The 27,943-nt window shown below is 44.3% G+C and overlaps 1 protein-coding gene across 1 annotated transcript in view; it reads right to left on the reverse strand.

Moving 5' to 3' along the window:
* Positions 1-27,943, reverse strand: part of APBA1 (amyloid beta precursor protein binding family A member 1) — a 225,905-nt gene that overhangs the window by 47,635 nt on the left and 150,327 nt on the right. The window contains exon 2 of the mRNA XM_025360610.1: positions 22,334-23,603. Coding sequence (XP_025216395.1) covers positions 22,334-23,533 — 1,200 coding nt within the window. The 5' untranslated portion in view covers positions 23,534-23,603. The remainder of the gene's footprint in view (positions 1-22,333; positions 23,604-27,943) is intronic.

Raw genomic sequence — 27,943 nt, forward strand, 5'->3', positions numbered from 1 at the left:
CAACTGCCTCGCCTTGGGTTTTGTAAACAGTAGGCACTCAGTAAATGTTTACTGAATAAATGGCTTCAATTTATTCTAGCTTTACAATGTTTTCCAGCTTGCATAGGAAGCAGATATGTTACAGATACACCCAATGCTTTCTTCACTTTTCAGTGGCCAATGGTAGGCCCTTTTCTGATACAGCATCCCTCTAGTGTTGCGTTAGAACATTCAATATGCAGTTTTTTTAAACTAAAAAACATTTTTTTTTTTTTTTGGTAGAGACAGGTTCTCGCTATGTTGCCCAGGCAGGTCTTGAACTCCTGGGCTCAAGCAATCCTCCTGCCTCGGCCTCCAAAAACACTGGGGTTACAGGTGTGAGCTGCTGTGGCTGGCCTCAATCTGCATTTTGAATTAGAGAAACGGTCTTTGCCTTTGATGACTGTCACCTGGGCTCCAAGGACACTCTTTTGATGCAGAAAGCTGTCCCCAAATGAGAGAGGACCCCATCTAATGGAAGCCTAAAAATCACCACACCATTGCCTAAATGTCAAGGGTGGACAAACAGCTTCAAAACAGACATGGCCCCATGAAGCCTAAACAATGGTGTTAGTGTTTAGCTCATCTCAAATGTCTGCTTTACAAGACCTTTGTCCTTTACGTCCAACTTCCACCTTGATATACTCTTAAAAATGGAGGAAAAAACCAGAAATTATATAATACTGTTAACTTTCAAAGAATACATTGCAGGCAAAATTTAGGCAATGAAATATGATAGAAAAAGTAAAATTGTTGTCACATATATCTCTCTCTGGAGTCTCATGCCTTCTGGGCCACTGGATGGATATCCAATTTTAAGCAAATGAGACCATTTGCTTGTGAGGGTGGGACGTAAATGCAGGGTCAAGAGTTTACAAAGGTAAGTGCTGAACCCAGAAGTCTATCTAGGATGCAGTACGCAGAGATGACTCACCAACAACTCCCTGTTCTACATAATTACAAGGTCTCCTTAAGCTAACAACTCATCTTCTGCAGATAATGTTCTAGTAGATTCTCTACAGCTACCATCTAAGTTTTACTACCACAGCTCTGGGATTCCACAGAGCAAAGCTTTCAGCCTCAAGACCAGGTTCTTGAATCCCAGACAAGAAATGTATCATCCTGTCCATTGGCACCGGAGCTAGAGGTGGGTAAAGGATATAAAAGTATCCCAAGGCAAAGTTGAACGTTCATTTTAATTTTTTTTTTTTTTTTTTTTGGGAGACAGAGTTTCGCTCTTTTTGCCCAGGCTGGAGTGCAGTGGTGTGATCTCAGCTCACTGCAACCTCTGCCTCCTGGGTTCAAGTGATTCTCCTGCCTCACCCTCTCAAGTAGCTGGGACTACAGATGCACACCACAACGCCCAGCTTATTTTTGTATTCTTGGTAGCGATGAGGTTTCATCGTGTTGGCCAGGCTAGTCTCAAACTCCTGACCTCAAGTGATCCACCCGCCTTGGCCTCCCAAAGTATTGGGATTATAGGCGTGAGCCACTGTCCCCAGCCTCATTTTAATTCTGTCTGAACATCTCTTAAGGGCAAAGACAGCACTTCTCATGGTAGTGGGGAGACATACAAATAGATCCTGGAACTTTCAGGCTGTTTGAAGGGAAGAGAAGCACCACCACAAGTTATTATTATTTGTTCCTTCGACAGACATCTCAGTGCCTATCTGTGTTCCTAACACTGGGCCAGGAAACAAAGAGGAAGGAGACCTGTTTTCAGAGAATGGGAGGAGGCAGATATGGAAAGGCAGGCCCCCAGCAGGTGGCCAGGATGTTCTTCTGCACAGTGGGGACACAGAGGGAGTGGTCAGTTCTGCAGGAGGGGAGGGGTGTGCATCAGGCAATGCTCCCTGGGGAGGTAGTGCTTCAGCTGAGTCCTGAACACCATATGGTCTTCATAGAGTAGTATGGGACAGAAAAGCAGGGAAGATACTGGAAACACAGGCAGGGAGGAGGAACAGCACAGCTCTGGCAGGTAAGAAATGAGGCTGTGGAGCCGGGCAGGGACTAGTGGCTGGAGCCCCATGGAGGATAGCACAGGGTGTTACCAAGAGGTACACAGCTCAGCTCCTACTCTCTGCCCCAGGAGTGGATTTTTTTTTTTCTTTTCTTTTTTTTTTTTGTGAGTCACTGGCCTGCTCCCCTCATTGAAGAAGCCTAATATAGGTGTTCAGAACTATTTCCTGAGTTGACCCAAAGATCTAAAGGAATGAGGGATTGAGTTACCACTCTCACCCCTTGGAGATCTGAAGAAAGAAACTTTTATAATTAGGAAAAGTAGATGGGATGATAATAAGAATCCCCCAAAGCTGGAGGTAAAGGGTTCTGCCTCCTTCCAAATAGATGGTGAACAACATTCTATTCTAGAAAGGCCTGAGGACTGAGGCAGGATTTCAGAGAGCAGGGCCATGACGTGGAGAGGAATTCAGGGATATTGAAAGAGTTTTGGAGAAATTCTAGTCAAGAGACACACAAAAAGTGAGTTCTATGTGGGCCATTCATTCAACAGTGAAATGCTGACAGTGTCCAAATAAACCCAGATCCCTGCCTCCCCTAAGAAATACCTGGTCTTTCAGGGGAGACAAACCCATATAGGTTACAAATACAGGGTGACTTCTGTAAACAGTGGTCACTGTCTGAGTAGCTGCAGGAAAACAAAAGTTTTAATGTCACAAAAAGTCACAAATGAGCCGGCTACTTATAATGTGCTAAGTTTGAATGTGTTCCCTAGAATTCTTGTGTTAGAAACTTGGTCCCCAGTGCAGCAGTGTTGAGAGGTAGAACTTTTGGGAGGTGACTGGGTCATGAGAGCTGTACCCTCAAGAATGGATTGATACATTCAAGAATTGATGGATTAATGGGTTATTGAGGGAGTGGGTTAGTTACTGTGAGAGTGGAGCTATTATAAAAGTCAGTTTGGTCATCCCACGTGAACCCCCTTGACATGTGATGCCCTGCACTGCGGAGTCCCCACCAGCAAGAAAACCCTTACCAGATGTGGCCCCTCCACCTTGGACTTCCCAGCCTCCAGAACTAAAAGAAAATAGACTAAGACACAACATTAGTGCCTACCTGAACGGTCCCAAACACTAGCATCTATTGATCTGGTCCACATCTTTGTCAACTGTTCTGTTGACTGTTGGGACCATCTGTCGTTACAAGGCAAAAACAAAACAAAAACAAATAGCAGCAAACAAAGTGCAGAGGTGCAAATATTACAAAAATAAATAGAGGGATAGCAGAACTGCATAAAGTTGAAGAGGGCAAAGTTGGAGTCTTTCTCAAACTAGCTGTTGACAGTGGAGAAACTGGCAGGGTTGCACTGGTTAGTGAAGGAGTGATGAATGGAAAGAATGTTAACATTAGAGGTGCTTCTAAAGAGAATGACTGGAATATCAAATAATTAAGAAAGGCCCTTAAGAAAACAGAGTCAGTCCTTAAATATTTTTACTGAAATTGGTTTCTCTTTATGATTGAGATGACCCTTTCTGAACATGCTGCAAAAGTCACATGTGATTTGAAGGTTATTTTGTGTGATTCAGTGACTTTTCTTTGAAAACAGTTATAACTAAGATCAATACTACATCACATAAAATCAGTACTACTTCTCTGTTCTAAGAATTTGTGTACAGTTGGAACTATAACCTATAGGTTGATAGTCAAAAGATAAACTAAGGTTATATTTATATTTTTTAGTATTGCTCTCAAGGTAAAGTTCTAACTGAATCACTTCTTACCGATACCTTGAGAATGCTGGTCCTCATTTCAAATGAATGAATGTTAAGCAGCTTTTTGAAGGTACACACATGCAGGGATTCCTTAGAGTACCTCCGCCCCAGTGGCTGAAGTGTGGCATGATGGCTGCCAAGATGGGCAAGGGGTGTGGAGGTCACCTACACCGGCTGGGCCAGAAACCCTTCTAGTGGAGGAGACACAGAATCATCTCCTATCACAGTGCTTGGGACTCCAAAGGCTCTGGAATAAAGCCTGTTGGTTGAAAATCAATAAACTCCTAAGACAATGGGTTTAGTCCTCAAAGCCACCATTTTCTGCTTTCCTATATTAGGATCCATTTTGAAAAGCATAGTGCGATTCCAGGGAACACAGTTACATACATAATTACATTTAATTTCTCCCCTGAAATGTATTTATTTATTTATTTTTTTTGAGATGGAGTCTTGCTTTGTTGCCCAGGCTGGAATGCAGTGGTGCAATCTCAGTTCACTGCAACCTCCACCTCCCGGGTTCAAGACATTCTCCTGCCTCAGCCTCCCGAGTAGCTGGGATTAAAGGCATCCGCCACCACACCCAGTCAATTTTTGTATTTTTAGTAGAGATGGGGTTTCACCATGTTGGCCAGGCTGGTCTCGAACTCCTGACCTCAAGTGATCCACCTGTCTCAGCTTCCCAAAGTGCTGGGATTACAGGCATGAGCCACTGCTGCACCTAGCCCCTTGAAATGTTTTTAATTTTATATTGTGGCTGAACAAGGTAACTTATGTTTCAGGATAGTAAGGTGATTAAATGCTTAAGCCCCAGCATCTGGCAGATGAGAGTCTGAATTCTGGCTACCACTCATGGCTCTGATACTGGGCAGGTCATCCATCCTCTCTGACACTTTCTGAGAAATGGGGAAACAGCTACCACCCACCTCCCGGGTTGCCATGAGGATTAATTGGTGATAATGCACACCAGTGGTGGGTTCAGTGCTTGGGCACGGGCAAAGCATTCAAGTCTTTTAATGATCTGAACAGTTAGAAAAGTTATTTCAGCCCTCTGGGAGAGTGCTCACAAGGACAACAAACGCCCACGAGGATGTTTTCTTCATCTCGTTTCCTTCCTTATTAAAATTTTATTCACGGGTAAAATTGAAAAGCAAAAAGGCTCTATAAAATCATACCAAGATTCTACATTAATTCATAACCTCCAACATTCTTAATGGTCCATCGGTAAGAACAGCTCATTACTGGCTAAGGCTGGGGGGTATATACAACTGCTGTGTGCAACTTCTGGCATGTCCACTATCCCCTGACCAAGACAGCATTTCCAAATGTAAGAGTTGAGGGTGATGCTATTATAGTGATTGATTTACAAAAGAGAATCAGGGCATATGCATGCCTCTACTGTTAATTTATAGCATAGCTCACACACGACCTTGGCACACTGCTGATTAGGACACCCGGTGAAATACCCCCAGCAAGCCCTAGCCAACCTTAATGAGTTCCAACACTTGTTGGCCTCTCTCCTCCAGCGAAACTCAGTGATAGAAATTCATGGTAATGGAGGGCAGAACATAATTCTTTAAAAATTACACAGTTTTGCCAAATCCATCTGAGACTGAGTTATTTAGTAATTTCACATATGTAGAACAACACAGAGAACCTGAGAATAAGGTGTTTGGTTTTTATTCTTTAAGTGACTAAGCGGCCCATATGCTGCATGAGACTACAGCACTAAGAGCTCATGAACTTCTTCAGCAGACACCTGTCATTAAGCACCTATTTACTCTCATTTAAAATGCAGATTTAACAAGCCCTGAACAAGTCATTCCTCAGTTCAAAAATCTTTAGTCATTCTTTTTTGCTTATAGAACACATTCTAGAGTCTGTACTTTGGCACTTAAGGCACTCCAAGGGTTGGCCTTAATTGTTTTACCATTTATTTTTCCCTCTTCTACTTCCTATTCTCTTTCATCAATCCAAACTGAACTTCTTTCTGTTCCCAGCACATCACCTGTGTTTCTGCTCAGCGTTTTTGTTTATGCTCCTGGCTGAACTCCTCACATACAGGAAGCTCCAGCAGTCCGTCTCCATTTCAAATAGTACTTCTTTCATGCAGCTTTCTTAGTTCTCTTAAGGGAAAGGAAAGCCCCCTCTTGCAAGAACTGTCTGCATGCATTTTGTTTGCACCATTCTTATGGTGCCTCACTGTCTCCCTTCTATTTTATAAAAATATAATGTTACAGGACAGTAATCATATTTTAAGTACAATATTTTAATAAGCAACACAAAGGCAGGATTTATCATCAGCTTACATGTTTCCTCTCCAAGTGCCTCATATGGAGACTCCATAAAATATATAGCAGGAGTTCAATAAACGTGTTGAATAAATGGAAGCACGTATAGACATCCATTTTGTATCAGAGGAAAAGGAAGCAAAAAACAGGTTTATACAGAGAGTGGGTCTGAACACATGCAGCATTACTTCTCAAGGTCCACTGTCCTCAAATAGCTTTGCACTTACGCTTACTGGTTTATCCAGCTTTATCTCTTTTCTCACACCAATGTACGTTGTTTCCCTCACTGATCCAAGTTATTTTAGATTAACCTCATTCCACATTAGAATGGTTTTTAAAAACCCCAAATATATGATTAGTTTTTTTTCTTGCCCCAAGATATGTTTGTGCTTCTAAAAATCGAAACTGGTTAAGAAATCCATAACTATTCAGTCTCAATTTAAACTATATTATCAATGCACATTTGTATTTCTTTAATGTGGTGAAGTAGAAAGTTATCATGGCATTGTAGGGGCATAATTATGTCATTAAAATGATAATAGCCTGGGCTTAATGAACTGTTTTATATACATATTTATAATGGATTCAAGTAATACCAATGAAACATTTTGAGATAACCATCAGCTAAAATATTCTAACCATTTTTGTTCTCTCTTTTCCCGCAGGCAAAGCCCTCCTGTTACCAGCCCCAAGTCGGTTTAACCCATGTTAAATCTATAGGTTGAAGACTTGGGTCACTCGAAGCCCAGAGCCTTGCACAGCAGCAATCTGCTCCAACAGAGGGTGATGTCATCATCAGAGGCCACAAAAATAATGCATTTCTCACCATCAAAAAGCTTCTGAAGTCATGCTCTCAAAGGCAATAAATAAATAAATAACCAATTAACTACACCAGTGTAAGGTGAAACAAGTTCTTATCTGATAAAACTGACTTATAAACAGAGGTTATTTCTTCCCCCTTTGAAACAGCCTCACTGTACTTAAATGAAATGCATTACAATTTGGAAAAATGAGGGAGTCTTTTATTCATTTCTACATTTAAGTCCATCCATTCCTTGATGGTGTTCCCACACTCATTCCCAGGCCACTGGCCCTTAGCTCTGTGGGAGAGAAAAACCAAAGCCACTTTTAATTCCCATTAAGAGATGTAGCTAAGAGCACAAGCAGATTTTCTGTAACAGCACATTACCTGCTAAGAACAGTCATAGTGACCATTTACATATGGCTTACTATGTGTGCCAGGCACTGTACAAGGGTACGTTATACTCGTAGTACCTCACTGACTAGCAAAGCAGTTCCTATGTGCAAGGCACTAATCTCCATTCATTTTCATTAGCATCACAGAAGCACAAAACATAACACAGAGCATGGAATTGGAGGTACACTGCCCAAACTGATTCATTTATTAGAACGTGGAGAATCAAAACGCAGTGCTGATGGGGAGAAAGCAAGGAACACAACCCCTTTCCAAGCACCCTTTCTGAGTGAACGAGCAGCGTTTGCTCTGTCCTTGCCATCTTGGCCTTCCAAGCCCCAGGCAAACCTGATTCCACTGCCTCCTGTCTGGGGTAATGCACACTCCCCCTCTCTATTCTTGCTGTACTAACTCCTACCATCAAGGGAAATGCAGAGACCAACTTACAACCTGACAGGATGAGAAGAAGAAAATAAAAAGCAAAACAGCAAATGTGATTCTGAAGCCTTAGGATCCACCTACCTCTCCTTCGTGACACTCAAATCGGTACATCCAAAAGTTCTCCATCTTTCCGGGTGCTGTTTGGGCAGCTGGGCCACCTCTAGTGCCTTCACTTGAGAGCTGAGGCTAAGTCCTGACCTCAGTATCCGTGTGAGTTGTTTCCAGTGTTGTTAGATACCCGAGTCAATCATGCAACTGGTAACAGGAGATGTGACCACCTCCCAGGGTGTCCGACCCTCGCATTAACCCCTCGCTGCCTGAATGGTCCAGGCAGTCATGCGTCACTGCTGGGCATCAGCAACTGATGTTTCTGAGAAGGGGCTGGCCTATCCCTCCTGGCAGCAGCACCTACTATTTCTGGAGAAAAGACACTCGGCTCTGAATTGCTACCAGAAACTTTCACACACCCCAAACTCTGCTACGTTTATAGAACCTGTGAAAAAGCATCCAGCTCATGTGGAAGGAACGGGTGGGAGTCAGGGGAAAAGAGGCTCTCTCAGGACCTGCATCAGGATGCACCTGGGCATGTGGTGCAAGCCTGGAGGACACTGAGGCCAGCTAGGGGCCGTGCCTCTAGGCACAGGAAGTCTCTTCACCTTTACCGAGGGCCTGAGACAGCCTCACGCTGCAGTCTGAATAAGGGGTATGCCAAGCCAGCGACACCAACACAGAAAAGGGCTGCCTCCAAGGCCAGTACGGTTTGAACCAAACCAACAGATAATCCTACATTGGGCTCAAGTGCCAGACTATATATGCTGGTTCAGACCAGACCAGAGGAAGGTCAAGTCAAACCAGGCAGAACTGAGCTGGATAGAGGAGCTCTTGGAAACAGAGGCAGCAGTGTGGTTCTGAAGGCAGGAGGCAGACAGGGAGACCTCTGCAGAGACACCCTCAGAGCTAATTAGCCTCTCAATGATCTGTGCCGATGGGGAAGGATGTGGATGCATGAAACGCGTTCATCTGAATAGATGACTTTAGCCTTCTCTCTCATCAAACCCTTTATCAGACATGCTGACAGGTCTCTCTGTGAGCCTACCTGATTGGCTAATGTGCTACGCTAGGACCAAAAGGTAGAAAAAAGAGACACAAAGGGCCTGTGAACAATCCACAGCTGGCAAATCCTCCCATGCTAGTTGACAGTTTGCTGTGCTGTGGACAAGCTCTGCAGGCCAAAGTGGGAAACGGGGCCAGAGAGAGGGTGTCCTCAGGCACTGCCCTCTCTGTCCTCATTGTTCTGACATTTCTGACCACTCTTGTCGGCAGTCGCATTGCACCTACTCTAATCTGAATCAGTGGGATGCAAGTCCCATAGCTGTTAGCCACCATTCGAGAAAGTCCTTTCTAAATGGTGAGCACTGCAGGAGGTATCTCTTCCTACTTTACAGCACTGGGCATCTCTCAAAACACTTTCTTCCTTCCATTAATTATTTAAAGAGAGAAAATCTTGGGGTGTTGATTCCCAAGAGTCCAGACTGAATACTCCCCATCATTTAACTCTCCCTAGCCCATGGTGCAGCCTTTCCCCCATTATCACTCTTGAAAATTGCACTGGTTTTCATTTATGAACTGCTCAGAACAGGGTGGGTGAAGCTGTTTAGAGTGTTCACTGCTGCTGTGAAAAGCTTGCAACTGTTTCAGTTATTACTCAGAAATGACCAGCACACCTAAGACTTAAAGTCACTAATCAGACTCAAAGAAAACTGCCAGGCCTTCTGGAAAGTTATAGAAAGCATCTACCCGATGTCCTATTGGCACAAAAGAACTTAGAATTCTTTCTCTGGCTTTTTTGTTTTCATTGTTTCTTCCCTTTCATGTTCATTCTGCACCTGAAACCTACTTAATTATTCACCACCACCTTCTCCATGCCTCATCAATAATGGATAACACCTGCGATGGAAAACTCCCCCAGCAGCGCAAAGGCGGTTGAGATGGAAGCATGAAGAGGAACAGCCACATACCACACCCAAGGGAGAAACCAGGCACTGAGACACCAGTCTGTCTCAAGGCCTGGTCTCTCCTGCACGGCTCCCCCATACCAGCAAGGCCCCTTAACTCTGTGCTTACCAAACTTTTTGCATCATGGCACACAGGGAAATGTTAATATTTGTACAATACACTGGGTCACACAGAGAGGACCTGGAGGCCATGATGAGGCTGCACAAGGGCTGAAGACAACATGCCCGGTGGCCCAGGTCACTCCCCATCCCCAAAGTCTGGGAGGATCATCAGCACTGGTTGAAAAGCTCTGCCTTAACTTATGAAAGGGTCTTTATAGCAAAGTCTTTTGACAATGGCAGTCCCTTGGGAATAAAGTTAAACTTCTCCTTCTGAGCAGTCCACCATGGACCTACTCTTTCTTCAAGACAACACCTCCTCTTCTCCATTTCTACAGCCTGCCCTAGTCCCAGCTTTCTCTGGTGTGGCCCCCTGCCCCATCTCCATGCTGGCTCTCACACACCTTCCCTTTTATGCCACTTTGGTTTCATCATCCATCGATCACTTCGGGATCTGCAAATCTGCCTCCTCGCAGTCAGACAACAAAACAAACGCAGCCCAGGAGTTGGTAATGGTTGACAAGATCAGTAGGAGAGGACAAAGCCAGCAGCTGCTCTGCCCTAAATCTGAAATCCAGTAGCTGACATGGGACGATGCCAGATACCAAATGTGGCAGGCAGCCTTCTCAAATGGCTCCCAATCATCTCTACCTTCTGGTATTCAGCCTCTTGGGTAAATCTCCTCCCTGGGGATGGAGCACGGTGGAGTGACTTACTCTAAGCAATAAAATACAGCAAAGATGACAGGATATCACCTGTGACTGGGTTACAAAAAACCATGACTTCCATCTTGCTATGAGACTCCATGACCTTCTTATCCTGCATACTTTATGAAGCAAGATGCCAAGTGTCAGAGAGTCCACGTAGCAGAGAACTGGGGACACCTCCGGCCAACAGTCCATTGGGAACTGAGGCCCTCAGCCCCACTGCCCATGAGAAGCTGAATCCTGCCCACAAGTATGTGAGCTTGGGATGACTGCAGGCCACCTGACCCCCTGATGGCAGCCTCCAAGAGACCCTAATGGAGAGAAACTGTGAGATAATCAAGGAGGGTTGTTTTATGCCACTAACTTTTGGGGGAAATTTGTTACACAGCAACAGATAATTAAGACACCAAATAAGGATTCAGATGAAAGGCTCAAGAGCAGAGGAGGCTCGAAGGTCTGGCTTGGGGCTCGACAAAGGACTAGCTTAGATTCGTATACTCTGCACCAGCAGAGCCTGTGTCTGCATCAGTCGGAGCCTCTATCTGTCATTGCTGTATCCCTGGGGTTTTGCACAGTGCGTGATCTATAGAGGGATCTAAAAATGTTTATTGAATGAGTGGATGATAAATTGTAAGATGCACTTTCAACTTTTGACTAAGGACAGTAGTCACAACCTCTCTCTAGTTCACTGGCAAAACAAGGAACAGCATAGCTTTGAGGCCGTATTTCTTATTCCTATATATAGCTGGTGTTCAACAAAACACAAAGGTATTAGCAGAGAAACAGCTATGACAGCTCAGCTCAATCACTTTGCATAGCAGATGGTTGAGAACACATTTATATCTCTGATACTATTTGCTTGTGTAAGAAGTTTCCCATCCTTTTCCGAGGTCTGCCTGGAAAATACACTGGGTTCCATTCCTGCTGTCCTGGCAGCGGGTCCTTTGGTTCTAAGGTTATGCTTTTGAATAAGCTTCTGGGATGTTGACTTAGAGGGTCTTCCAGCCCCATTTTTCTAAACAGTCTGGATCATATAAGAAAACAAAGTTGGTTTTAGAGCCGACACTGGAATGTATACTCTTCTGTAGCAGGTAAGGGGAAAATCAGAGATAAGGATGCTTGGAGTGTTTTTCCTCTTAACACCACACACAGACTGGGGCTAACTATCCTAGAACCACCCTTCTTCCCTTCCCTAAGAATACATCACATTTCAGCCAAGAATCGATCCACTTGGGGAAACAGGGCTCCAACTGAACACATATTAATTCCAAATTCTGTCTACTTGATTTCAGATCCCATTTCAACTTCATCCTTTGCTAACCACATCCTGGAAAAATTTTGTCTGGCCAGAACTCTGCAAGGTGTAATCAGCAAGAGGAAATCTCTCAGTTCAGAATACCTTAACAAGAATCCTTCACAAAAAATGGAATCCTTTGGCAGCAAGACAGTTCTTTTCACTTGTCCTTGTAAGCTTGACAACACAACAGCAAGGTCGACAGGATAAGATGCTGCTAACAAGTCTTAATGAATTAGCATGTGCACTTGACCTTGATCAGAAGTCTCCTAGCAACGGTCAAAAAAAAAAAAAAAAAAAATCCATGTCGGTGGCATGCTGAATTCAGGGCAGGGAGGGGGTAACAGCAAGAAAATCAAGGTCCCAGATGAAGCCATGGTGCTCCTACACCCTCACTGTAACATTTTTCTTGGAATTAAAAAATAATGTGGATGTAAAAGTACACATGATCAGGGCAAGAGTTCACACCAAGCCCTCACTTCCCAGGATTTTGACAATATCTCTGTCTCAGCAGGAGAGCGGCTGGTTTCTGATTAAGAAGCATTAGTGCTGAAATGGTTTCCTGCTTCAAAATACTTTCTCCAGTGGTCTCTGGAATCAGGAGTAAAACGCCAATAAAAGGTAAATGTTATGTGGAGGTGCGGTGCATGTTGCCATTATCACTAATTAGCAGTTTAGTTTGACTTAATCAGACCAACCCTGGAAGAAAAGGCTGACGGTATAATGCTGCTTAAGGTGGAAGCTGAGAACTAGGGTCACCTGAGTGGCTGACCAGGCTGGGCAGCCCAGGGGGGGATCTGAGTGCTGAGGACAGCAGAAAGGAAACACCAGCCCAGAGAGGGTGAGGAAGGGCTGCTAAAGGCCAGCCCTCTAATTCAGTTCGCCAGTGACCAACCCCAAATGTTAAGTGAGCTTTGACTTCCAAATGTAACTGACACATCAAACTTGTGATTCTTATTTCACATTTCCATATAGGATTCAATATCTGCAAAACCATTTTCTCTCATAGCTACCCTGGGACAGAAATCTGATTAACTCATTTTACCGATGAGGAAACTGAAGCCTGGGAGGAAAGCAGGTGGCCAACTCAAGGGGACTGCAGCAGATCAACTGTGAGCCAAAGATTTACATACAGTGGACACTCTGAGCAGCACATCTGTGTGACTTGCTCTGAGGGAGATACAGAAGGATGAGACGCCGACAGTGAATTACAGAGGCAACAGGTTAACGCGTGCAAGAAAAGTGGAAAATGAGATCCTAAAGAATTGAGTGTTAAACTCTCGTCCACAGCCTAAGCCAGTGCTTACCAATTTTGACTGAATCTCATTAATACCCGAGCCAAGAACCAACCTCCAAAGGCTCTAATCAAGAAGTCTGGGGTCTTGAAATCTGTTTAGAGAGCGAGGCCCTGACTTTATTTAATCGGACTGTGACCTGGTTAGAGACGAGATCCGCAAGGTTAGAAGCACGGAGTAGAGGCCAGTCCAGATAAGCATAAAGACATTTAGCATTTTTCATTTTAAAGATGATCACATTTATAGTCAAATCACATTTCATAATTATCCTGGGTCACAAAAAGTCGTCTATTTTCAGCTACTCCTTCTGGGTAAACTGGGGCCAAAATGTTCAGACTGGCTCCAAATCTCCTTCAATCCATTACCAGACTTATTTACTTACTTGTTGGTATCCCATGGGTAGGGTCTGACCAAGGGGTCAGCTAGGCCTGTCAAGTTGAATGTCTGTTGTCTCAATATGAGAAACAACAGGAGAAAAACTGCAAGTGGAACTCCTCAGGGGAGTGAAGAGGCCTGTGTCTAAACAGAAATCCTCCTCTCTTATGGCTGCTCTCAAGAAAGCAGTCAGCGAAGACTGTTTCAAAACAAGTGGATTGAGAAACTACATTTTTGGACTCAGAACATGCTGCCAGTTACACATGTAATTGGAGTATTTTTCATTTTAAAGATGATTATGTTTATACTCAAATCACATTTCATAACTTCCAGGACAACATGGGCTCCAGGATACAACTGGGTTACATATGAAATTCAATTATCATGACATATCTGTTCCTCTCCCAGCACCTTCCCTTCCTCTCCAATACAGCCCCAGTACACTTATAGAAAAAATGAGAGTGGCTGGGCATGGTGGCTCATGCCTGTAATATGACACTTTGAGAGGCCAATGCTTGAGGCCAGGAGTTTGAGACCAGCCTGGGCAACATAACAACACTCTGTCTGTACAAAACACACATGCACACACAAACATACACACATGCACACGCGCGCGTGTGCACACACACACACACACACACTAATTAGCTGGGCATGATGGTATGCACCTGTAGCCCTAGCTACTACGTAGGTTGAGGCAGGAGGATTGCTTGAGCCCAGAAGTGTGAGGCTGCAGTGAGCTAGAATTGTATCCTTGCACTCCAGCTTGGGTCACACAGTGAGACTGTCTCTAAAGAGTGCATAGTTGGGGCAGAGGACACAATTTTTCTAAAGACTACTGGGCAGTTTATTGAGCATACACTTATTCAGCAAGCATGTCAGACGCCCGAACTGTGGCCTATGAGCTGCAACTCCAACTGGAAACTGACAACAAAATTCTCTCTCGCTAAATCGTCCATTTCTTTCCATGTTGTTTGTCCCATCACTTCTTGGCAGTTTCACATATATAATGTCTGGTGAGACAATCCATCAAAAAAGTTGAGAAAGATTCCTCTTGGGAAAGGGGTCAGGCAAAGAGAAGAAAATTGGAGCCCAGAGGGTTAAAAAAGATCAATCTTCTCCATCACTTTCTTTTATTCTACAGAGCACAAAGTAACTGGAGAACTTGCCTTCTGGTGTGCAGATCACCGGACAAGTTTTGCTCTGGTGATTTCTAGGTGGTGATGGTCTGATGTCAGTGGGGGAGACATCTGCCAGGCAACACGTCTTGCCTAGAGCTGAACTGACAGGTGAAACTCTCAAGACAAGTTAAAATAATTGGAGGCAATACTTCCAATCCAGGTGGTGAGATCAAAAGCAAACATTCTCCCATCTCCTTTTGTTTTTTTTTCTTGATTGAAATGAATCATTTACTCTTCAAATGGGATTTCAAGGTGAAGCCTTTTCATTTTAAAGGTGTACCAGTAAGATCGTTAAATCTTTAAAAAAATTACTCCAGTTGCATTAGGTTCTCACAGTTCACAGAAAAACGCCTCACTTTGTTGTTGTTATTGACAACTAAGGTCTCTTAGAGCATTATTCCCCACGGACAGAAATGACACTTTACTGCAGATCCTAAGTTGCAGAATGGGCCACTAAATGCACCCTGGTAAAAGAAGTCATCTCAAAAACATTTCATTTTTGAAGTAAAGACCATTAACCTACATAAGTATACAAACCCGAGGAGAAATGAACGCATCACATTTCACCTCAGCAAGCATCGCTCCCACTGCAGTTAGTATTCTTGCTGCTATCCTTCCCATAACTGTTCTGTGCTTTCCAAACTAAGCACACTATCAAGTCCACCGCTCCTGCACTCTTCAGGTTTTTCATTTTCAAGGTGTAAATTCATTTACCAATTAGCGTTCTTCACCTTAAGTAGTACAGTTCCCGCCTTGACCTACTTTTTATTTCTTTACTCTTATGTGTGTCATGTAAGTCAAATGCAAGTGTGTGTGCTTAACACAAACACTGCAGGAAATTAAAAACTTACTGCACTCATCTTACCACATAACATAGTTAATAAAGCAGTTGTTTCTTAGAAATTGTGCACAAAATGTACAGAAGTGTTTGCCTTTGTGTCTCCAGGAAAGCAGTAACAATGAGATGGTTCCTTTGTGAGTCATCTCTAAAGGATTTCTACTCTTGCATATTTTTCAATTAAAGCAAAGAAATACATGAATGTAATTTTAAAAGTCAAATGATATCATGCAGTTTATGGCAAAAATCGAAGTCTTCGCTCTCCCTCCCATGCCATGGTCCCGCTCTTCTAGCATTTTTCCCTGGTATTTATTTCCATATTCATAAATAGCATGTTTATACTGCCTTACCTTGGTTTTTCAATTTTAGATATTATTTCCTGGCTCTACTACAAACAATTAAGGTTTACCTCTTTCATGTTACATGCGCCCTCGTCCTCTCAATATTACAATTTCTGGTTAATCAATATTCAGTGCTTGTGTTCTGAAGACTATACTCTTCCCTGCTAAGCTACAACGCATATTATTATTGCATTTCTTGCCAATATAACAATTGCTTTTACTGAGGTAAATAATGGAATTGTTTTTCCGTTTGCTTAGTCTTCTATGGACTGATTAATAACTTATGCCAAACTCTCCTAAAACCATCTAAAACTCCTGGTGGCATAAATTTATCAGGAAATCTCTCAGTTCCACTCTTTCTAGAGACTAACTGGAACCCTGAGAGCGGCAGGCCACACGGGATTGGTGGCTGGACTTCTGCACCATTGTGATCCTGGGATCTCCTTTCCCATCACCTGGAGATTCTCTCTGCTGCATTCCCAGGTTGGGTTCCCTGTTTCCTGGATCTTGCATCTTTTTTCTTGGTTTATGCTCCCATGCAAGAAGAGCAATCCTCCAGTAGTTTCCTGAGAAAGGGTGCATGTGAGGTAAATTTTCTGGGACCATGCATGTCTGAAAACATCTTTATTGCACCTTCACACTGAATTGAAGATAGACTGGCTGTAGGTCCCCCGGTTTCCAGTGTTGCTTGTGAAAAGTCCAACATCATTGTGTTTCCTGATCATTGTTGGTTTTATTTCTCGAAAGCCTGTACAATCTTCTCTTTCTCCCTCCTGTTCTGAAACTTCTGTGGGTCTTTTCTATTTCATTATTCTAGATAGGTACCCAGCAGACTCTTTTAATCTGGAAGTTCCTGTGTTCTTTGCCTCCAGGACATGGTCTTTCATTATTTCCCCTTCTGTTTTATCTTTGTTCCTACTACTTTTGCCATACTTGTTTTACTGTTTTGAAGATTTCCTCAATTTTGCTGCACTTCTCCAAGTGACTTTCCATTTGCTTTATGTCTTTGTCTTTGATGTGAGAGATGTTCTTTAAATGTCTGGTGATCCTTGGCTGTTCACTTATACTTAAGAGTAAATCCCCAAAAAGCCTACTGGAAGATCATGTGCTTACGATGCAGGAGCCGTCACTATGGGATGATCAGGTGGAAAGCCAAGTGGTATACTGGGAAACCCCCAAACATTAGTATCTGTAGTATTTTCTCTTGGGCCTGTTACCTCAGAGAGGAATACACTCATCTGCTGGGGACTAGGGGTCCTGAGTGGGTTGGATTCTAAGCCTGACAACTAAGAGTTGTAAGGCATTCTCTGGGTCTCGCTGCTTAGTGGGCCCTGTGTTTCCCAAGGTACCTTGTTTCCATTTCCAACTGTTGCCATGTCCCCAGTTTCAGTGCTCCTCTGGTTTACCCTTTCCTTACAGAAGCCTCCCATCTTCTGCGGACAGGAGGAGTCGCCTGGCTTCATGGGTTGGAGAAGGCACCAGGAAGTTTAATGTCTCCTGTGACAGGCTTCCAAATAATCCTCTTCTTGTTTTCAGCCATACTCCTCATATTTCTGCCACCTGAGGTATCTGTGTCTCAAATTCTTAAGTCTTTTTTGGGGGGTGTCTACCGCACACATCCTCACAAACACTTGGCAGAAGACAGAAAACAGAAACCTCATCAGTGTGTTAGTCAGGATGGACCAGGCTGTGCGGTGATAACAAACCACCCCAAAAATCTCTGTGGCTTAAAACGATAAAGGTTGATTCCTCTCTCAGAATACATGTCCCAGGGAGCCCTACTCATTGTGGTTTCACGGGACCTGTGCTGACAGGGGCACAGCCATCTTGTGAGGTTGCCCCCTTAACATAAGGCTTTGGGGTTTGTTTCCACCGGGGAAGAAAGCATGGTCTTAGCTGCTCCCACTTGGAAGCAATACACTTCAGGGCTCACGTTTCCCTGGCCATGCTTAACTTCTAGAGGATGAGGAAGTGCAGTCTTCTCCATGTTTGAAAAAATAAAAGAACTGGAAATCCTGGGGCACACTAACCCTTCCATCACAGCCAGTTACCACTTGGGTGTTGTCAAATTTTGTTGTGCTCATCTGTTACTGTTTCCTCTGTCAGCGTTTGTGCTTTTTATTATTTTACTGGAATTCTAGGAGGGAGAAGAGATAAACATCATCTCAAGCTATATACCACACCACTTAAAGTAGCCAAAACCATCCAGTTTACACCGTGTGCTTGCTAGCATCAATCTCCCTGAGTCTACTGTGACTCTGTTCTTGAATGATTCTGTTGCCTATAGACAGATCAGTAGGCTATGGGTTTTCAGAACTGGTCTTCAGGCTGGGCTTGGTGGCTCATGCCTGTAATCCCAGTATTTTGGGAGGCTGAAGCAGGTGGATCACCTGAGGTCAGGAGTTCAAGACCAGCCTGGCCAATATGGCACAAACCCCGTCTCTTCTAAAAAATACAAAAATTAGATGGGGATGGTGGCATGCACCTGTAGTCCCAGCTACTTGGGAGGCTGAGACAGGAGAATTGCTTGAGCCTGGGAGGCGGAGGTTGCAGTGAGCCAAGATTGCGCCACTGCACTCCAGCCTGGGCAACAGAGCAAAACTCCATCTCAAAAACAAAACAAAACAAAAAAAAGGAAAAGGACAGGTCTTCATTATCAATATTTTTCAAGAAGGGGATTGGGAGATACTTCTCAAGCATATATTTAGAAAATGGAAACCCCTTACTAGAAGAAAAGCACATTAAGTATTTTTTCAAATGTTTAGAACACAGTTATTTTCTCTCAGTGCTGAGCATGTAATAGATGTGTTCAGTAAACTCTTATGGATAAGCAATCCCGTTTTCTCTCTCTACACAACTCACCAGCAAACAAATGCCAGTTTGCTCCAAGAAAAAAGTGCTTAAGTTCTGGGGGAATTAAAAGTAGTGTTAAAAGCAGATTTAGCAATTAGCAATGGTGGGTGACAAATGGCAATACAGGTTTTTTTGTCTCCTTTTATTTGCTTCATTATAGTTTCTGATCTTGCCACTTTGAGAATGCAAATACTCAAAATACTGCTTTTGTAAGAATACCATTTCTCCAGGTCTGCTGACCATAATCACAGTGAGATAGCTCTTTTTGTTAAAACTTTATCTGTGCTAATAAAAGATTTAGTTAAATCTTATATCCACAGCACTTACATGGGGAAAGTGCCCAGATAATACATTTTTTCCTTTAAATCATTAGTTCTCAATCTTTCACATGCTCATGAATCTCAGAGAAAGTTTACAAAACAAAATAAAATAAAATGAAACAAAAAACCAGATCACTGAGCCCCACATCAGGTATTCTGGTTTGGAAAGGAAGGGCAGTAACTTGCATTTCTAATAAGTACCACCCAGACAGACTTCAGGCCACATGGCTTTAAAACACCTTTCCATTTTCTATAACAGCGTACATGGAGAATGAGTGTTCAGTAAATATTTTTTGATGCTGAGATGGAAATCAACAGAATATAATATCATTATATTCTCATAAGACCATTAAAGAGGCAGCAAAGGAAGGTCTTTCCTATAAATATGGCATGACAGATGAAATACAACCCACAAATAGCTTAAAAATGACTGCTGGAATACTCTAAAGCACAGGTTTTCAGTTTCACTTCATATTAACTATTCATAACCCAGTGATCCATACTGATTTCTTAGCATTAAGCTGAATTTCTGACACAGTGGGTTCCTAAAGCATCATACAATGTTCTATAATTAATTTTACCTTTTGAATGAAACAGCATGCAAGAGAGTTAAGTTGTTCTCCTAGTTCAAATGACTAAAAGCCAGCCTCTAGCCCTACCATAGGCTGTGCTGTGAGCTCATTGTGAGGCTGCAGGGGCAATTGGTTAACCAGGTCATTTCAAGGAGCTGGCGCACTGGAGAAAGCTGAAGGAAGAGGCCAGCATCTGGACCAACTGTGCCTGCAGCTTTTTCCTCTGGTTTCTAAAAGGATACAGAAGTCAGCCTTTTGCCAACTCCCTACTTTTGAAAACCTGCTCTATTTCCACCTCATTTGCAAAATGCTTGCTGCAATCCCTCCTAGCTGGGAGGAATCTGGAGACAGCTGGAGGTCAAGGAGAATTCTACATGTGAGTGTACCTGTTTTTCACTGAATCAGAAGCCTAGAAAAGAGAGAGACAGGACATGGCTGAACTCACTGACCCAATGCTGCCCCCTTGCTGGAGAGAAATGAAGTTCCCTTCCCTACTGGTTTCCAACCTTTTCTAATCCGCTAACAGCAAATGCTGACTATTCCTTAAAGACGAGGTGAATGCTACCACTCTGACCTGCATAGCTCTTTATGTGTAAGTAAAATGAACAAATACCTTACAATAATGGTTTCTCACTCCAAAGATATGTATTGAGAAACATCCTGGTGCAATCATAAAATGTAGAATTAAATGAAATTGAATATAAGCTCTTGACCCTTATCTTACTCTAAGATCCATTTTAAAATGAAAGGCTTAAAAATTATTCAAGAGTATGGAAAGGGAGAGTAGAAGCAGAGAGAATCTTTATAGCAAAGGAGTCAGAGCAAAAGTTAGTCTTTCTGATATATTCTGAACAGATAGTGACACCTAAGCTTGCCATGTTATAACATTTCCTAGGTATTTCAAAAATGGAAAATGTCAACAGTGGCATCAATTACTTTGTGTAGCTCTTCACAATGAAACACAATTTGGTTTAAAACAGAATACATATCTTTTGTGAAGTGGGAAGGATGACCTGATACAACCAGATGTGAAAATTATGCACCTACTGAAGCCCACAATGAGGCATAGGGTGGGTGAAAAAACTGCAGAGGCCGGGCGGGGTGTTTCACACCTGTGATCCCAGCACTTTGGGAGGCCAAGGCAGGCAGATCACCCGAGGTCAGGAGTTCAAGACCAGCCTAGCCAACATGGTGAAACCCCATCCCTACTAAAAATACAAAATTAGTTGAGCATGGTGGATGCGCCTGTCATGCCACCTACTCAGGAGACTGAGGCAGGAGAATCACTTGAACCTGGGAGGTGGAGGTTGCTGTGAGCCAAGATCGCACCATTCCACTGAAGCCTGGGCAAAAAGAGTACAATTCTGTCTCAAAAAACCAAACCGAAACAAAAAAATCGCAGAAACCGGCCAGATGCTGTGGCTCACATCTGTAATCCCAGCACTTGGGGAGGCTGAGGTGAGTGGATCACTTGAGGCCAGCAGTTCGAGACCAGCCTGGCCAACATTATGAAACCCCGTCTCTACTAAAAAATACAAAAATTAGCTGGACGTGGTGACACTTGCCTGTAATCCAAGCTGCTCGGGAGACTGAGGTAGAATTGCTTGAACCCAGGAGGCGGAGGTTGCAGTGAGCAGAGATCGCATCACTGAGCTCCAGCCTGGGTGACAGAGCAAGACTCCATCTCAAAACAAAACAAACAAACAAACAAACAAAACTGCAGAAACCCCTGGCAGAAAAAGGCTCGGAAGGATTTCCTCCAAAGAGGGCACACTACCCATCCCAAATCTTCAAGGGATTGATTTAAGGCAGTTCTCAAATTGTGGTCCTGGGACCAGCATTTTTAGGAACTTGTTAGTGACAACATTGAACTTTACCTGAGAACCAGAGAAACAAAATGAAGAAATACTCCCATCCTTTTGTGTTCTGGGAAACTCCTTCTCCTCTGACTTAGAACAGGGATAGGGATGCTCCTCTTGTTTACCTATGACAAGGCCAGACGCAGACCCTCCACATTTCCATTCTTTCTTCACCAACCATCAGCTGAACTGCTTGCTAACCAAACTTTGGTTAAGGGTCTCTCCTTCCTCCAGGTGCGTGAACTTTGGCCAGCATACTACCACTCCTGAGAAAACGCCGGTCTCAGGTAGAAACATTCTCTGATCCACGGCACATTCAACTCCCACCCTTTTCACGCCACTTTCACACACCCCGTTCTTTCTACTTGGCTACTCCTCCCTATAAAACAACTTCCCCCTTGTTCCTAACCCTAGAGACCCTTAAAGATCTTAAGGTCAGAGGTTCTCCTACCGCAACAGTCCTTCCTCCCTATAATGAAACAGTATCTTTCTCCCCTTTGCAATAATCCTTTCCAAGGAAGTCTCTCCTTCCTCAATCAGGGCTTGTTTTTCATTTGGCATTAGAAATACAAATTCTCGGGTCCCACCCCACTCTTTCTGAATCAGAAACTAGGGGTGGAGGCCAATGTACCCAAGAAAGCATTTCTCTCAAGGCCTCCAGGCACAGTGTGGGAAGCACTGATTTGAAGCCATCCCGCTAACAATCTGACGAGTGCATTCAACACTTTCTCTCCTGCTGGTATTTGAGAGTTTAGGTGCAACCTGCTTCTGAGGCTTAGGGTGGAAAAGTTATTAGCCTCCCCACAGACCATTTCCCATAAAGCCACTACCCAAGGGCACACAAGGCCATGGGGCGCCATCTTCCCTCCCGCCGCATGGGGCCGAGGAAGCCCGAACCCGCACCGACTTACATCTCCGTCCATCGGCCTCTGGTCGTCACAGTCCCTGGTGGGGCTAATGTCCTGGCGCATGACCCAGATGGGCTCTTTGGGCTCGTCGGGGGTGTAAGGCGAACGGATGGTCCTGGTTTTCACCTCCTCGATGGCCTCCTTGATGTCCTTGATGGCCAGCGAGATGGCATCGCGCTTCTCCTTGCTGTACCGCTGCCCTGCTTCGCCGCCGCCAGCGGGGCCTGTCGCCCGCTGCTGCCCCGCCGGTGCCTGCAGCCCGGGGCTGTCGGGGCGACCCCCGGTCGGGGTAGGGGCTCGCTCCAGGTCCTGCTCGGCCTCGGGCATGTCCTCGGCCGCCTTGTCGAGGCTCTGCGAGCTCATGCTCTGCTTGACCTCGGCCACGATCTGGTCGATGTCCTCCTCCTGCTCGTAGCTGTCCATGCGCGGATAGGGCGCGAACTCGGCCTCCTTCTCGGGGCTGTCAGACTCGCCGTCTGAGCGCTCGTCGTAGTGGTGCAGCCGCGCGCCCAGGGCCTCCTGGCGGTATGCGGCCGCCTCGTCGGGCTCCTGCTCGTAGAGCCGCAGGCCATCGCGCGCGTCCAGCTCCGGCGCGTCCCCTATCTCCTCGTACACGTGCTCCTGAAGACCGCCGTAGTCGGCGTAGGGCTCAGCGTAGGGCTCGTCCTCGCCGCGGTGGAAGAGCCGGTGCGTGTAGACATAGCCTGAGTAGGCCGCGTTCATGGCCTCCTCGTGCTCCAACGAGTGGAAGTGCAGGTGGTTGGGCAGTGCAGGGCGGTGCGTGGCCTCGGCGTGCTCGGCCTCCGCCTGCTCCGTGTACTCCTCGGCCTCCGGCCGGTACTGCACAGCGTAGGCGCTCTCGTCCTCGGGGTCCTGTGCACGCTCCGCATCGTAGCCGTCGCGGGCCGCGGCGATCACGTCGCCCTCGGCGGTGTCCGTGTGGTTGTGGAAGCCGCTCTCGGTGCTGGCTGAGCGCTCCAGGCATTCCCCACGCTCCTCCTCCTCCTGGCCGAGCTGGGCGCGGAGGTCCTCGAGGGCGCCCCCGCGCTGGTGGCGGCCCGCATAGTGCTGCTGCTGTGGCGGCTGCTGCTGCTCCTCTTCTACGTCGGGGTGCTCCAGGTCGGCCTCCACCGACTCGTTCACCTCCCCACCTGCCGCCTCGTCGGTCACCTCCACCTCCGCAGACCCCTCCAAGTGGTTCATGGTGGGAGTCGGGGACGGCTAGGAGAGAAGCTGGCTCTGGCTCACTGCGCTCTCATTTTGCTCCACTGGGCTGGAAAAACAAGAAGGGGAGAGGCTGTCACGTGGTGCAAACTGTCGTTATGAGCTGAATATTCAGATAACCATAAAAACAACTGCTATTGATTCCTTTGGTTCTGGGTCAATTAAAAAATGACTGCAAATTTCAGCTCAATCTGACAGCACATACATAGCACGCAGCATAATTTGTAACTACATATCTACTTGTTTAATTGCTTATTGGCTTTCTCCGTTCCCCACCCCTCACACTGAGCGCCTCAGGAACGTTTTGTTCTCCACCATGCATACGATTCGGGTCCCATTTCTGATGCATCTGAATAAAGAGTACTACTAAATTGAATGGGCCAATTGACACATTTTCTATATGCTAACAGATAAATCACTCCAAATTAAACTAGGATCCTACAACTTTAGAAATCACTCTTTAAATCAATTTCAAAGAAACATAATCTTGAACACCTTTTGAAGCCATTGCTGGCAACACAAGTATGCAGCCATTCTGAGGGAGGCTATCAGCTAGCAGTGGGGTCCCGCCATGGCTCTGTCATTACTGCTCTGTGACCTCAGGCAAGTGGCTTAATTTTCTGGACCTCCATGGTGTGACTGGACTCATTTCCTACACGCAGGGTGTTAACAGCTATTACACAGGGTAAAAAAGATTCTGTAATCAAATAAGTTTGGAAAATGCTGAGTTACAGTTGACTTTTCATTGTTAATATCCAGAAGGAGGAAGATACAGGATACAGGCTTTCCCTAACTTGTTTGACCAGGAGACACGTTTTCCTAGAGGCCAATGTTACCCAGCAGCTGGTTTCTAATAGTCAGGCCTCCCTACTGTGCACTCAGCATCCAGGATACAACCAACCACGGAGACAATATTAGGGAAAAAAATCCAATACAACACAACAATAAAAAATAATGCAAGTAAAAATAAAGTATAACAACAATTTACATAGCATTTATATTGTATTAGGTATTATAAGAAATCTAGAGATGATTTACAGTATATGGAAGGATGTCCATAGATCATATGCAAATACTATACCATTTTATAATGGATTTTTATATCCACTGGGGTCCTGAAACCAACCCCCACAGATACCAAGGGAGGACTATATTCACTTTCCCCATATAACCTACATCTAAAATTCTATGGTTTTATGAGTTGCCATTATAGCTATAACTGGATAACAAGTGTAATTTTTAAAAAATATGGGTAGGTCTCTTTCTATTTTCAGATAACTTTTGTAGCTCGAGAGAAAGATTTGGTTTCAGTCTCTCTCAATTCTTCTTATCACAAAATAGCTTTATAGTATAATCGGTGCAGTGTATAGAAATAGACACAAAGAATGTAAAGAACAACAACAAAACAGGCAGGACCACTATGATTTTGAGATCCCTGTGGTAAACAGGCTCAACAGTATGTGTAAACTTGCTATTGTGTTCTTTTGGAGAGCCTCTCTTACAAATGGACACAATGGATGGGAAGTGAACTCTTAAATATAACAGCAGATAGCCCCAGGAGGACCAGGGACATCTGATTGACTCTCTAGTAGTGAGATGCATTATATACTACTCAACCCCCCATCACAACCACAGCAATTTCCTTCAAGCATTGATGACCATCCCAATAGCAAAGGAGACCATTTTGGAGCTACCAAGTCCACATTCAAGCAAAAGTATCATGTCTTCCCATTCTTTGATGGATCCACCCCTGATTTGTGCTCACTAGAAGAAAAGAATCATGATTTACAAGAGATGAACAGTCTTTATTGCTTCCCTACTTGACGTGAGTCCCACTTGATACAAATTAGACCCAGCCTCTTTTGAATAATTGTGGGCTCCTCCCATTAACTCCTGAGAACAGCAACTGTGGACTAAGTGTAAGAAAGTCTTCCAAAAGCTATGAATCTCCCTTCAAACCTTGATGGATGGTTAAGGCTGTAAACCAGTGGCAGGGTGGGGTGGGGAATGATTGAAGCTGTTCCACCTCAGATCATCAGCCATCAGTTAGATTTTCATAAGGAGTGCACGACCTAGATCCCTTGCATGTGCAATTCATAATAGAGTTCATGCTCCTAGGAGAATCTAGTGCTGCTGCTGATCTGACAGGAGGTGGAGCTCAGGTGGTAATGCTCACTCACCTGCTGTTGTGCAGCCTGGTTCCTATGGGCCATGGACTGATACTGGTCCACGGCCCAGTGGTTGGGGACCCTTGCTCTAAACAGAAGAGGCAAGTGTTGCTGCTGCAGGCCACCGAGTTAAATGGCCTCCAGTGGATTATGAGAAACACAAAACAAATATTCAACTCAATACAACACATGGACAAGAACAGTGTACCCAAGTTTCCTTCATAAGGACTTTCTAAAAAAGACAACAGATAAATCTTCATTAAATCTACATTGGTTTGGTAATGTACAAATCTAATTCTAATAAACACAAAGCGAGCATTCACAGAAAAGGATAGCAAACATATCATAGACTTTCTTGGGTTCTGCTACCCTGAGGTGTCTCAGTTGTATGTGGTCAGTGTAAGAAAAACAGTAACAAAAACCACAGAAAGCACCTGAATGACCAACAATTCGTGATAACCGTATGTGGAACTGACCAAAATGCTGTCTTCAGGGAAAATGGCTCTTCTTTAGCTTGATGAAAATCTATTGACATATGTATTAAAAAGAAGTTTTAGCTTATTCTGGGTTAAAATTGGTGAATGGTACCCTCTTATAACCCATGTATTGATTCAAAGGAAATGGAATTTCCTTCCGTGTATATCCACTAAACTGTGGTAAAGGAAGTTCTCTGGTGGGGCAGGGGGTGGTGGAAGACAGTGTTAATGTAGTTTTGGTACAACAGAACTTTTTGTTCCCTAAGTGCCTTCTCCTTATACCCCCATCCACAGACCTCATGGGAGTATTTACATATATAGTGTTTGTATTTTACACATCATCGTGTTTTCAAGAATATGATTTGGGTTGTGGTATTGCAACATGTTAATGAATAACAGACATTGACTTTGGGAGTTTCCCTAAGACAAAAAGGCAATTGTCAATTTTTATGGAAGGAGCTGAAGTTGATGCTTAGGTTTATCCCTACACACAAGAGGACTGTTCTCCATAATCTGGCAACTTTGGGAGTGGTATTTATAAAAAACATTTAAGCTGCTTTTTAAAAATCCCAGGTTATTGTGGGAGTATATTGTTGGGACGAAATTTTTGAAAAGCAATTTGGCAAGATGAATTAAATTCTTCAAAAGATAACATACCTTTTGCCCCAGTAATTCTACATATAGAACTCTAAAAGGAAAAAACTTGAATGTGGACAAAAATGTTTCTCACAATATTTTCTTCAAAAGCAAAAATTTTAAACACCAAATATTAAGTGCTAATATTTATTAAGTACTGATAAGTACAATGCTAATCACGTTAGGGTTATATTGTGATCAGAAAGATGTGGGGGTTTTCTCTCTGGGAAGTTCCACCTGGAGTTTCCATAACACTTAACTCAGCCAGCCACAGCTGGAGAAATCATACCTCCTCACCCTCCCTTCCCACCCTGGCTCTCAAACTGGGTTCCCTCCTGTATTTCCCATATGGGCAAATGGCACCACCAGCCACCCACTGAATCATCTCCTTCCCTTATCTCCCTCCTCAAACTGATGCCAGAGTCCACTGTCTTTAATAACTCTTGGATCAGCCTTGCTGCCACTGCTTTGTCTTGGTCTGTCTTCACTACCTGGTTGCTTCCTTGACTCTGCTTTATCAGCCCCCTCCAGTCCATCCTCCCCACTGCCAACCTGATGATCTTTATAAAATACAAATCTGAATCCCATAACCTTACTCCTCAAACTCTTCAGTGATTCCCTTCTAGGGCACAGTATAAATGCTTAGCTAACTATGTCCCAGGTACTACCAGGCATTTTCCACGTGACGCGTTTAAACTTCACACTAGCCAGTGAAGAGTACTGCAATTATCAGCTCTTCTGAAAATGAGGCAACAAGTGATTAGAAAGGTTAGGATTGTCCCAGGTCACACATCTGGTAAGGGAGGCCCCCTGACATTTGATCTCTGCACTCTAGCTCTGGGGTCTGGGCTCGAGTCCTATTCCTGGCCAACAAAGCCCTTGGGATGCTTCACCCCTTTAGTCTATCTCCACACTTCACCCTGCACCCTGCATTCTAACAGCCAAAGTCCTGGTGTTGGCCCTAACTGCCCTCCCTATTCATGACATATTTTAACTTATAACTTTTCTTTGGTGAATCTTTCTTGTCTTCTCCAGGCCATGTTCATACTTGATGAATGTCAATTAGGTGCCAGCCTCCAGGCACGCTCGAGGCACTGGGGCAGAACAGT

Source organism: Theropithecus gelada, chromosome 15 (genome assembly GCF_003255815.1).
Source record: "Theropithecus gelada isolate Dixy chromosome 15, Tgel_1.0, whole genome shotgun sequence".
Classification (NCBI taxonomy): domain Eukaryota; kingdom Metazoa; phylum Chordata; class Mammalia; order Primates; family Cercopithecidae; genus Theropithecus; species Theropithecus gelada.